The sequence below is a fragment of the Andrena cerasifolii genome, chromosome 3 (genome assembly GCF_050908995.1).
Source record: "Andrena cerasifolii isolate SP2316 chromosome 3, iyAndCera1_principal, whole genome shotgun sequence".
NCBI lineage: Eukaryota > Metazoa > Arthropoda > Insecta > Hymenoptera > Andrenidae > Andrena > Andrena cerasifolii.
Genome location: NC_135120.1, coordinates 12,872,606 through 12,886,102, shown reverse-complemented (window position 1 = coordinate 12,886,102; position 13,497 = coordinate 12,872,606). Strand labels below are relative to the sequence as shown.

The 13,497-nt window shown below is 39.1% G+C and overlaps 1 protein-coding gene across 2 annotated transcripts; it reads left to right on the top strand.

Moving 5' to 3' along the window:
* The first annotated feature begins 3,185 nt into the window (after window positions 1-3,185).
* On the top strand, window positions 3,186-11,411 carry LOC143366787 (putative fatty acyl-CoA reductase CG5065). Of its 2 annotated transcripts, XM_076808141.1 has the most exons (10): window positions 3,186-3,381; window positions 7,746-7,953; window positions 8,206-8,403; window positions 8,719-8,915; window positions 9,038-9,147; window positions 9,243-9,438; window positions 9,586-9,825; window positions 9,933-10,190; window positions 10,483-10,656; window positions 10,929-11,411. In XM_076808141.1, the coding sequence occupies exons 2-9, from the start codon at window positions 7,756-7,758 to the stop codon at window positions 10,643-10,645; spliced, it is 1,560 nt and encodes a 519-aa protein (XP_076664256.1). In that variant the 5' UTR covers window positions 3,186-3,381; window positions 7,746-7,755; the 3' UTR covers window positions 10,646-10,656; window positions 10,929-11,411. The 2 variants fall into 2 exon arrangements, with proteins under 2 accessions (XP_076664256.1, XP_076664257.1); XM_076808142.1 differs by having other exon boundaries at window positions 3,194-3,381; window positions 10,483-11,411.
* Window positions 11,412-13,497: the final 2,086 nt, after the last annotated feature.

Sequence of the window (13,497 nt, the reverse complement as noted above, 5' to 3'; positions counted from 1 at the left end):
ATTGTACAACTCTCGACGGAAAAAGTCTTATTTCTCTTTCGTACAAAATGGCGACGTGGTCCGTAATACATAACATTTTGCCGAGTGACGTTTTCCACGGTGTTTAAACTCACGGCTATACCGTGTAACGAAAATTGCACGATGGCAACATGATAGAGTACACGTTCACTGTTAATGATCGTTTCGGAATCACAGTATGCACGTGGGAACATAATGAAAGTTCCGACATATGTACATACCTACTATGCGAGTACATAGCTACATATGTATGTGCATTTGGCGAAACAGTGATTAATAGCTTCCATACGCATGATAGGGGGCATCGTCCTCTGGCGAGTCTACTTGATGTTCAGAACTCTGAACAGAGGCGGATTCAGGAGCCTTTCTTGGAGGGGGTGAAATTTGTAAAAGTACATAAGTACATTTTTGAACCGTCTTTTACAAGATTTAAAATTTGCTTGTAACTTATATTTTAATATCTCTATCTGATACTATAGCCTACATAATTAAATTCACATAAATTACTTACACAGAATGATACACAATGTCATAATATTTTTCTATTTCATTACTCTTGCGGGGGGGGGGGGGGCGATCGCCCCTATCGCCCCCCTCTGGATCCGCCCTTGACTCTGAAGAACCAGAAAGTAAAAGTAGAAAATGGTAACACGAACACGAACACCCCATCGATTGGAAATAAGCGAATTGCGGAATAATAAGCGAAATAAGCATACATACCTACTTACTTAATTAGGCCGCTTTTCGTGCGTTTCTCTAGTTTATGTGTTCACAAATATAGGTACGCATGTACTCATACATGTGTACATATACGGACGATGTAATGCGATGCAACAAGTTTATTAATAAACGCTAGGGGAAGAATAATTAGCTTGCTTACTACGTTACGCACTTTTGATTCCCTTTCGTTACAAGTGGAAGACAAGGCTCACTGCACTTTATGCTTCGCTACCTACCTATTTCCCCTTTTGCTTGTAAAACAAGTGTTTTTATTCTATCTGTGGTATCAATATTCAATAAACACGTATGTACCTATGTACATATCACGATCAATTATTTGTTGGCATAGATATTTCATATGTATAGTTTTATACATATAAGCGTATTTTAATATACCCTATATAAGCATTCCGTTTCAAATAAAGCGCGACGCATGCGTACTACTCCGCCAATCACAAGCCGTCCACCACGACTTCTCTCCTCCCGATCGACTGGCTCGACCCCCTCGTCGATGTTGAGACTTTGTGCTCTGTCTATTTAATTCTTAGGTCCATGCTTTTACGCAAGTTATAAGATAACAGCAGGTGTCAGGTTGTAGAGTTTAAAAGCAGTGAGGATCGGATACATGTCGATTTAAAGACATGGGTCGTCGAAAAATTCCAGGTTTATTTAGAACGAAACTTTTATATTCACTGAAAACGTACAAGAATTAGTTAAGTTTGCGAACTTACATTCCTCGAAATAATATCTCTAATCTCAATGAATATCTTTTACTCTAAATTTTTCAAGTTTATCTTTGAGCTGCGCTGTACGATAAACGAATTCATTTATATTGATCGTTTGTTTTTGTAATTTCATGGTTCAATTATATTGATCCGTTTAACCTACACATTTATGTTTTTCTAATCAAAAGAATATTTTATGTAAGAAAGAAACGTCTAAGATTCACTGTCTAAAATTAAATGCAATTTATTTATGCCCCTTGTCGACAAATAATTTTTACTATCCGGGTGACGTGTAATTAATTAACGCGATGTGCAGTTCACAGACAAAAGAAGTTGTTAGAAAACCAATTAATTATTTCAAATACATACAGTGGTTCACAGCCATAATCGTACACTCTTTAAAATCGCATAACTTTTTTAAAATTAATCCAAACGACTTGAGTTTTTTTAGAACCTAGAAGGATTACTTTGCTAAGTGACGTGATTCGTCGTTTTGAAAAAAATGCACGTGGTCGGAATAGCAAAAAAAAAAAAAATAGAAAAGGTCGTTTTTTAATTTTTTTATAAGGCTGCAACGAAATTCAAAAAGCCCGTTTATAAACGCTTAAATATCGCAGAATAAGGTTGAGAATCGCGGAAATTTCCAAAATTAGCAATTCTCGACTTTATTCTGTGATCTTTAAGCGTTCGTAGCTCAGAGAAACGTTTACCGATTTTCATGAAATTTTAGACACGTATACAACTTACTACAATCTACAAACGGTTATTTTTTAATTTTCATTACAGGCCCACAAAAAAGTTGAAAAAACGACCTTTACTATTCTTTTTGCTATTCCGACCAAGTGATTTTTTTCTTCAAAACAATGAATCACGTCACTTAGCAAACTAATTTTTCTAGCTTCTAAAAAAAGCTCAAGTCGTTTGGACTAATTTTAAAAAAGTTATGCGATTTTACAGAGTGTACGATTATGGCTGTGAGCCCCTGTAGGTATGTATGTACTTTGAAACAGGTGAATTTAACATTTTTTTTCTTTCATTGACTATTATTTCCCTTTATATGTACATATATCGCACATGTAACGATGTTTCATGAATAAAGGCAAGGTAACCGTTTTTTAGAGTTGATGTTCAGTATTCTTGCGCGACCTACACATGGAAAACCACTAGATATTCTAGTGGAAAACTGATAGGAACCGGTTCCAGTGTTTTAACCTACCAAGCATATTACGAAACGCACCAAAAAAGTGAGAACGAGAAGTGGGAATGTACAGTGCGTGATCTACATTTCAACTTTTTGTAGAATTCGATACCCTGTACGTTAGGTAATTTTTTATACGAACTTTGAAAGTGAATGAACGTCCGATGTGACGAATTCTTACGAATTACGGGAACTTGTCGTCGAGGAGATTTGGTTGCCTACACGCGGGGACATTAATCGTGGCCTAATGCGGGTGGCTAAATTTCCTGAACAATAATGGTGAAAGGGCGCGGGAATGAATTCATGAATACATTTATGACGGGGAAGAATTTTCTTGCGGTGGTTCGGTAATCACGGAAACTTTTGACGATGATGAAATAATAAAAGAAAACGTGGAGTGGGTATACCTATCGTTGTTTGATTCGATGCGGCAGAGGTTATAGGATACGAAAGAAAAGTGGCTGGGAAGAGGAGAAAAAGTGTAAGTGGTGTGATTGGAGGGGCAGCTGGGAAGGCAAGGTAACCCCAGCTACAACTCGCTGCACGAACACGTCGGAGCTCAGTGAGTTCGAGCGCGCGGTTCACGACTCTTTCTCCTATTCGCCTAGTCAAGCAGATTCGCGCTGCACTTGCAACACTTCGCCGGCTCTGCGCCTGTCTGCTGTCAGCTTACACTGCTTACCGGGATTTTCTTTCGCATTGCCGGACGAATACCATCAGGTAAGCACATTTTCCCTTAATTCCTCTCCATTCGACCGCGCAACACCGCGGAATATTCACTGACGCGAAGCTTCGCTTTTAATTGTTTCTACCCATCCTTTAGCGAAATCTGATCCCTGAACTTTAGTAGCATCGGCTTAGGAATTTCAGCGTTGCTTAAGTATCAAAGGTCGCGCGAAACATTTTACTATAACGATACAGGTATTCGTGATTTTCCGCGATCAAAATTTCTTGATCAAGGTCTTAGGCATTTAATGCGTAGGTAGGCACTTCTTTACTCGGCGGCTCTTGGTTAGCGACGCAGGAAGCAATCGAACCATCTGCCAACTGGTTTCTTGCCGTTCCAACTTCTTTCACCGGCTCGCGCTCTATAAACTTAAAACTGACCATAAGTTTAAGCCGAGCTTGGCACATCGAAGTGAAATATGTAATTGCCGGTCAAGAGAAACTTTGGCAAACCTCTTCTTCAAGAGATTCCCAAGGACATTTTTAGAATTCTTTATACGAGCTTCTTATTTCTCGCGATCTCGTTAAGTCGCCAATTTCGCTGTTTTCACGATCCATTTAAGTCGATTTGCAAATAGGTGGCATTATCGAGGCTCGAAGTAACCGCATAATAAACAAATTATAATTAGTGACGTAGCAATAATTATTTAGTCTGCAATTGGAGGCTTCCTAGTTCCGATGAAGGAAAACAAAGTGGGACCTTTCGTCGATTCAATTAATTAAGAACGTCACGTTGATGCAATTACTCCGTCAGATCGAAACATTTCTTGCCTGATGTTTTGATGCGCACTTAAGCAGCGTGCAACGATATTGAATCTAAATGATATTAACGATTTCTAATATTGTATTTATTATTATAATACGTTGCGTGTACAAGTGCGGTATTTGAGAGAACGATTTGTTCGAGTCTAAGCAGCTTTGGTAAATCCTTGAACGCGCGTTTTGAAGCACATTGGCAGATTACAAAATTGAATTATATACCTAATGCATTCGTAAATGAATTGCACACGTTTTCGTTGAAATTCGATCGACGCTCGACTTGTGTTGACATTTTTTTCAGCAAGTGTATTCTTAGGACGTACAGTGTTATGAAAAACTCAAGCTTCAGATATACTCGCCGCATTTCTTTAATAGACTACTGATTATGCTCTAATTACACACGTAGTAAAAGCGACAGCTGAAGGATCACAGGCTTCTGGTATGTAAATTGTAGAAAAAATGATAGTACATACACGGAAAGATTATATAATCAGAACGCGATCGTAAGTATATTTGCAACACTAATGTAACGATAATTTGTTACTATCACTGTTGATCTGCCAGAGGCAGGGAAAAACTTGTTTGGTGTTGCAAGAAGACATTTGCCCTCGAAGAATTTGCAAGTATGTATGTGCGTTTGAACTTCTATATTCTTCCTATTGATTCCTGCCCGCAAGTTGTTGGAAATTGTTTTTTTTCTTAAAAAATTATCCCCTTCTTTTACTCACAATCGGTCAACGTTTGTGATGAATTATTTTAAAATATTTAACAACCCTTCGCAAGCATATTTCATCTTTCGTCTACAATTTGTCGCGAATTGTTTAATTTTTCCGTCGTTTTCGCAGTACTAGTGCAGGCATTATTCCTGAAATGCACCGTAGCTTCATTCCTAATTCCGCGCCGCGAAAGTTAATCGAATAGCTGATACGAGAGGCGATGAACGATTTCGTTGGTCGGTAACCGTCCGTGAAATTCACTTCAACGCCGTTCTAATGAATAAGAAAGGCAGCCGTGCTGGCTGTTGCGGATCGCGACTACTAGAGTCTAGACTGTCAAGGGAATTTTGGGCTACTTCGGGAGACAAAGTTCGCGGACCGACGTTAACTTTCGAAGCGCGTTAAAGTTGGCAAACGATGTTCCGAGACGCGAATGTCTGAATATTTAATTGCAAACAAGAAACGAGTTTGGCGCTGTTGAAAATTGAAAAACTCGGTCTACTGAACTTCCTTGTTTGTAACATAGGTGTGTACATAATAATGAGGGCTCGGATGCAAATGAAACAGGGAAGATAGAAAAAAGGAGAAACAGAAAAATTTATAAAAGAACAGAACCGAAACATGGTGTAGATACCTTACAACGCGTAAATATTGTAAATATGGCGTGTAAATACTATAATAAAAATGTTACCAGAGTTTTCTGAAGTTACGTTTTAAGTCTCATAACGATCCCTTAATATTTACTCAAGTTATCGCAATTTATATTTAAAGAAATACTGATTTTTTGTTTATAATTTTTAGCAGGAATAGTAATGATTCGATAAACAAACTGTAAATAAAAAATATGTGTGTCGTGACGAGCTTTGCAACGCTATATTTTTTAAAATACAGTTTAACAAAATTCAATGTTCCAATATTTCTTAGCGTTTGGACAATAATTTTTCCCATTTTCGAGCGCTAGTCCCCTTATTGCATCCGAGCCCTATGTATGTACGTATGACTCTCGTGTCATGCATGCCTGATTATGCACTTTCGAGAGTTTACACATGTACATAATATAGGAAATACAGTAACGGTGCATCAATGATAATCGACTAAACGAACATCTATTCATTGGAAACTAATCGAGTTTTGTACCCTCCTTGGACTTTGTCCGGACAATCGCGAGAGGATAAGTTAGTCGATACTTAAACAGCTGAGCGAGCACGTGATTATGAAAGATCTACGCTAGAAAGGTGCTGAGAATACTCGGAGAGTATGTATCCACCGAAGATAGGATCAGACACCTACTTTTGACTTTTGAAAATCAACGTTCACTCGTTTAATTACAAAAAATGTAGGCACGATAGTGGGCCTACTGTACTGGACTTGGCACAGAGAGAGATGAAGTTCATGATAAAACCATAGAAGTTGTTGAGTACCTACATATACGTCATACCCACATCATGGAGTGAAAGGAGCTCCTTCGAGGATGCGTCTTGGCCCTTAGAAATAGAAATTCTTATTATACTTTCGAAGAATCATTGGTCACATGTCGATACAGAAAAGTAGTCCTACATATTTCGTTTTCCTTACGGCGCGCGGTGCGTCTTTGCTGCCATATAGGGCATAGGTACTCGTTGCGAAACGGAAAGTTTTCATCGATATTATCGTGCATACGTACCGTTATTTGCAACGGTTCTTTTCACCATGCCTACTGCAGTTTCTTGACTTTCCTGGCATTTCCCAGGAAAATCACGGCAATGTGTCACTGTTTCAAACGGGGGATCGGGAGATTAAAAGTTTAATTTAAAACGTTGCAGTTAATAAGCGTAGCGTGCACCGTGCTTCACCTCTGCGTGTGTCTATTAATGTTACGTACAAAATCATCAATCAACACGTGCCATCCTCGCTACTTGTTGATTTATCAACCAGTTTCAGCTGTGTGTGTTTTTTTATTTTCAATCGCGTTTCATCGGCCTTTCACCAATTTTCTCTTCAGCTGCGATACCTGTCTGATCGGGCGGTAGTCATCGAGCCCATGTGTGTACCGATGTCCGGAACGGGTAGTGGAATTTTTCCTTGAAAGATTGAAGGGCAAAAGGCAGACTCCCGGTGTTACAGGGGCGGATTTGGGATTTTTGGAGGGCGAGGGGTGCAGGGGTGAATCCAAAATTTTCTTGAGGAGAGGGGGGGCGTAGGTCTGAGAAATAAACCAGGGACCTTTCCCGATAATATTTTCCTGCTAAATGAAAAAGTGTTTTTTTTTTGGTATCAATTTATCATATTTTCTCTTAAATTGCTAAGTTAAAATCAGTGTTTTGCAAATTAAAATAAGTATTTTTCCCTTGAGGGAGGGGCGCGCGCCCCCCTCTGAATCTGCCACTGCGGTGTTTTGAGATGGGGATGGTACGAGTCACTGATAAAAGTCGTATGTTTGCGTTAATTAAGCCGTAAATTTGAGTTTACCGGCTGTTTTTCTATTCGTATCAGCAACGGTAGAGATTTCGTTTACTCAAGGATTCACGCGACTTAACTATAGGTACAACGAACTCTTTAAATACATATGTATGATATGGAAATCATAGAAAACGGAAGCACCTATTGTATCACTTGGCCATTGATCAATTATATTTTGCGCCTCTGGCTATCCAGAGCCATAGTAACCTAAATAGACGAGAGAAATATTTATCGGTTTAGCGATTCATTTATTCGTACCCGGCAAGATGCAGCGGTCACTGTGTAAAGAAATTTATCCAGAAAGGTAAACCAACCGGTTTTAATACGTAATAAGGTAATAACGTGATCCTCGCCTTGGCCGATTAATTAATTTTTCCTGCCGTAAGCGGATGATCGATAATTTCAGGGAAACCTTAAACGACATTTTGTGACTGCTTCTTTCAGATATTCAACGATGAGCGAGCTAACCGAATTACAGTCCTTTTATAAGGGGAAAAATGTTTTCGTAACGGGTGCGACCGGTTTCATGGGAAAAGTTCTTCTTGAGAAGTTGCTTTACAGCTGTAGCGATCTAAACCGCATCTATATTTTGATAAGGTCAAAGAGAGGTCGATGTCCCGAAATACGTATCGACGAAATGTTTAAACTCCCGGTATGTATAATCAGTAACCCTTGCCCAATAGCGTTGATTAAGAAATTAGGTCAAATCGATTTGGAACAGAAATGTTTCCCTATGAAAACTACAAGATACCTGTGAGCAAGTAATTCGTTTCACCGTTCAGTTTGTAAAGAAAGGCTTATTCGAACCTGTGGCTTTCGAATTTTCTACGAGATACAGTATCTATTTGAAGTTATTCGATGAAAGGCGAAATGATTAATCTTGGTACGATGTCCACTCGTCCAGATGTTTCAAAGAATAAGGAAACAGAAGCCGCACGTGATGAAGAAGGTGACACCCCTGACCGGGGATATTACTATGGACAAATTGGGTCTGACCAATGAACAACGACAGTTGTTAATAGACGAAGCTGATATAGTATTTCATTGCGCGGCAACGCTTAGATTAGAGGCCAAGTTGAAGGACGCTATCGAAATGAATACGGTAAGGTAAAAATTTGCATCTCAAGGTCTTGTACACACAGACATAATTTACATATCTACTTATATGGGTACAAACACGAGAATTCTTTCTATTCCATAACGATACTTGCATGCTTTATTTTAGTTAATCTTGCGCGAGTAAAATATCTCACTGTAAGTTCAACGTAGGCATATGAAGTGACTTAAGACACGTAGTTGAATGGGTATTTTAGAATACTAAGTTCTTTCCATGAAAAATCTGAAAAATCTATTTACATCTGTACCTGTATTTATCGTAATCGCTCGAAGACGACCGAAATGGCAACTGTTGTTCAAGGTTGGTACAGAAAGGGTGATAGAGCTGAGCAAGGAGATGAAGCACCTGAAATCGTTCGTCTACTTGAGCACGGCCTTTTGCCATCCAGAGCAAGAAGAACTCGGCGAAAGGGTGTACGATGCACCCGACGATCCTCACGACGTTATGAGATTGACACAATGGCTGGACGAGAGTGCGATCGACCTTATTACGCCCAAGTAATTAATGTTTCAATATTTTGTGAGAGTAACGAAAAATTTTCGTATAGAAACTTGTTTTTCAATTCTGAATACTGGCACGTACTGGAAGTTTGAAAACCACTTAATTCTGTCGAATACAGATTGTTAGACCTTCATCCGAACACCTACACGTATTCGAAGAGATTGGCCGAGAAACTGGTATCCGCGGAATTTCCGAAATTACCTTGCAGCATTGCCAGGCCGTCGATCGGTAAACATATTTTATTCAAAAGAAGAAGCGTATTTCAGCGGTAGTCGATTACAAGCAGCCCGTGAATCGTGATTCATGATCGTATGTGTGCGTAGTAACTCCAGCTTGGGGAGAACCGTGCGAGGGATGGGTGGACAACCTGAACGGACCTGTAGGACTGATGGTAGGTGCAGGGAAAGGTGTAATAAGATCGATGCACTGCAAGGCCGACTATCACGCTGAAGTGATCCCCGTGGATCTAGCAATTAACGCCTTAATTGCAATTTCGTATAGAGCAACTACCGCAGACAAGTAAGTGATTTCTCTTTTACGTTTTGCATTTTCAACGCCTCACTTCTTATAGCTTAACAGGTCTCGAGGAAACTTTACGCTCCGATAAAGTTCTCTCGTTTCATAATTGTATACCTATTACCTACATAACATTATGTTGTTTGCCAGGTCGAAAACTATACCGGTATACAATATTACCCAGAGTGGCGTGCTGCCCATTACTTGGGGTGAAGTATTGGAGAAGGGTAAGAAGATTGCTTATCAATACCCGTTCGAGGGACAAGTTTGGTACCCGGACGGCGACATACGCAGCAGCAAATTTATACACAATCTATTCGTCTTTTTCTTCCACATTATTCCGGCTTATCTCATCGACTTCCTTATGTTGATATTCCGGCAGAAGCGATTGTGAGTCTTTCGTACCCTTCCTGTGTTTCCTATCTACTACGCGATTACTTAGGTACATCGCACGTGTCACTGAATTGCTCGTTTCTGTAACGATCATTCTTGTTTAGTATGGTTCGCATTCAAAGGCGCATCTCGGACGGGCTCGAAGTGTTACAGTACTTTACAACCAGGGAATGGGTTTTCCATAACACGAATCTGTTAATAATGTGGGGTGAACTGAGTCCGAAAGATAAAGAGATTTTTCCGATTGACTTTCTCGTGATCGATGACGTCCAGTACATAAAACGTTGTATTCTAGGCGCACGGCAGTACTGCATGAAAGAAAATCTGTCTACTTTGCCGAAAGCTCGTAGACATCAAGCATTGTACGTAATATGTATCTTTATTGCAATATATATATTTCCTACCGTCGAATAATAGGTACAAACAGAGGTGGGCAAACAATTATTTGAAATAAAAATTTGTGCAGGAAATTTTTATTTCAAATAATTTTTTGCCCATCTCTTGTGTACGAAATTTTTATTTCAAATAATTTTTCGCCCATCTCTGGGTACAAACGTATTAGATACATGTAGAAAAATCTACGACTAATAGCTTGCCACGAAAGGTGAACTCATATTTACCAATATAGTTGTATTTACATTTGTATATTTACAGAATGCACGTTATTCACATAATCTCGGTATATTTATTCTACTTCGGTGTGCTGTGTTTGGTTTACAATAACTCCGAGGTGGCGAGACACTGTCTGGATTACATTACCGAACACATGAAGTCGTTGCCAGTTTTGGGTGGAGTCATCCAAAAGATCCACCATTAAGGATCATGTAGGTGAGGATATTTTCATCTCAATCGATTACCATCCCGATGTCCTTGTTAAAGATGAAATGTGAATGTGCCACTATACCTAAGTATGTAGGTGAAGGCGAGTTCTTGTCAAGCCGAGAACAACTTCTTTTCCCCAAGGGCACTTAATTTTCGTTCGTAAAACAATGCGATTACTTGAAACTTGAACCAGCCGAGCTCCTATTTTTCGATCCATTTGTACTTCGATTAATAAAGCCAATGTAAGTAACGTTACATTCCATTCTGCGTTTATTTAGTTTCCATAGATTTGCGGATAATTTGGTAGTAATAATAATTCTGGTCGCCGAGCGGTTTCTTGTGTAAACGTAAGCCGAGAAGGGCTCCGTACCATTAATGCGACTTTGATGGGAAAAGAAATTTAAAACGATAATTCTACTGGTGAAGAAAAGACGAGTACCTACATACCTATAGTAAATTGGACGCAGACGTAATATCTTTACGGATTTGTGAACGCTAAACACCAGGCAAAAGTTCCTAAAAATGAATCATCTACAATCAGCTTTAATAAATATGTTTAATCATTGATAATATACGTAATCGCAGCTGTATGCAGGTTCAGGAGGGTTTGCTTCTCTAAGGTGTATTTATACGTTCTCGTTTTTGTGTACTGTGAATGGTATAATTTAACTCAGGTTTTGTACATTTGTTTGATATTAATTAATTGTAATATGTTTATAAGCACGTGTATCGAAATAAAAGCACACTTTTACAGATGAAAACGTTCGCAGACTTATTATTGTGCATTTTTATATAATGCGGATTAATCTCAGAATAAACTGATACAAGGTTTTCATTGTTGCGTTTTAATCGAGAAATCGTCAGAGAAAGAAACCATTCGAGTGGGAGTCGGTGAAGAATTGTGCTGAAGAAATTGCACCGATTCCTGCTATTCGTGGCAAGAAATTTAGTTTCTGTAGGAATTCCAATCGATATTCGATATAATATGGTGACGCAAAGTCCGTCGAGGTGTTTTCTTAAAGCATCGTACCTCGCATGGAGCATAGCCGTAAAACGAACAATATATTGTATATTGGCTCCGGGCTCTTATGGTGTGATACATATCAGACACCATACATCTTTTTCCAATAATAACTCGTACCATGGGCGTCCGCAGGGGAGGGGGGCAAAAGATGCAGTTGCCCCCCTCCCTGACTTTTGAGATAAAAATCGTGTATTTTTCAAAACTGATCTTTATTAAGTTTACACTAAAAAAGGGAATATTTTTAAATTTCGGTTTTAATTTTTTAATTAAATTGGCACTATAAAATGGGTTTAAAAAAGCAAGAGGGGGATATTTTTCTTTACCATCATCCCAAAGTTGCCCCCACCCCTCCCCGGAAAAAAGTCTCCCTGACTCGTATATATTTCAGTAGAGCGTTGCCAATATTATGAATCGCTGTTGATCCAACTATTCCTGAACAAAGTTTGCAAGATACAATCTTTACAAAGCACGTTACAAATTTTCTTAAAGTACGTTTCGACGACAGCGGTTAAAATATGCATATAAAGGGAAGAAACGAAAAGTGTTTACGAATTCAACGTATATTTCCATTAGTTTCACGGTGATTCGGTATTTCTGCGACATTAAAACCCTTTTTAACGCGCCGCGTTACATAAATATGCTAATCTCGCGTACGCGCGCGATAAAACGAAAGGTACGCGCGACCAAGGAGTCTGAACTTCCTGGAGTTCCTGGTCCGTTGTATCGTATAACGATTTAATAGAAACGGATACGAGCCTGTAAAGGGAAGTCGTTCAGGCTGCCTTCAATCGATAGGAGAGGAAATGGGAGAATTTATATGCGGACGTAAAAGTGCCGCAAGAAAATAAATCGCGGAATGACGTGTTTAAATGCTTAAATAAAGTAAAGCGACGAAACTTTCATGTAAATTTTAAGGTATCATTATATAAATTGACGAACAGCGAAAATGAATACAGTTTCTACTTTCTCTCCAACACGCGGCTTACTATGGATTCTGCAGGAAACACGTGAATCCTGGCGCGTCTCGAATATATCGCGGCACACCTACAGCCTCGAAAAACGAGTATTTGTGCCCCGACTCTCGTGGGTGGATTCGAGGAGGGAAATACTAAAGAAGAGAGCAACAGTTAGTTCCAAATTGTGTGATAGGATGGCGCTGAGAAATTTCAGACCTAACTTCTATTTCATTATTGATCTACCCGCAACATCCCAAGAACCCTCCCTTCAAAGAACTTTACAAAGAAGTTACCAAGTTAATTTCCCCGTTTCGCTTTCAGCTGGTCTTGAAACTGAATGTTTTTCTTTAAAAAAAAAGGCTAACATTTTCGACAAATGAGAATGAATTGCAGAGGTTTTAGGTAAATCGGGACTCGAAATATTTCTGATTGACATTCCACTTATGGGAACTATAAACGGCATCTGTTAGTTTCGCTCCTCCGACAAGTTAATCGAAGAAAATTCCATTAGGTAGGAAAGCACCTTGTGGATAAATTAAGTCTTTTACCGTAAAACTTGAGACTGTTTGGGTTGGAACAGTTTGATCCGAAAGGGAAGAATATACGTGTTACGTGTTAATATACTGTTAACAAGTAGTGCAGGTGATTTGGCTTGTTCCGTTACGTAGTTGAATTGCGTAAGTTCTTAATTAGCCGACGAGTTGTGTAGTATAGCGAGAAAGCATCTTGACAATATTTAATAATAGCATGTGTTGCTGGCGTTCGACGAACCTACGTGTATAACGCTTGGACAACGCTGTCTTTACCGAGAAATTGATAGACACTTGTTATTTAGTTCGTGTTATGTATGTAAGTACATAGAAGCTG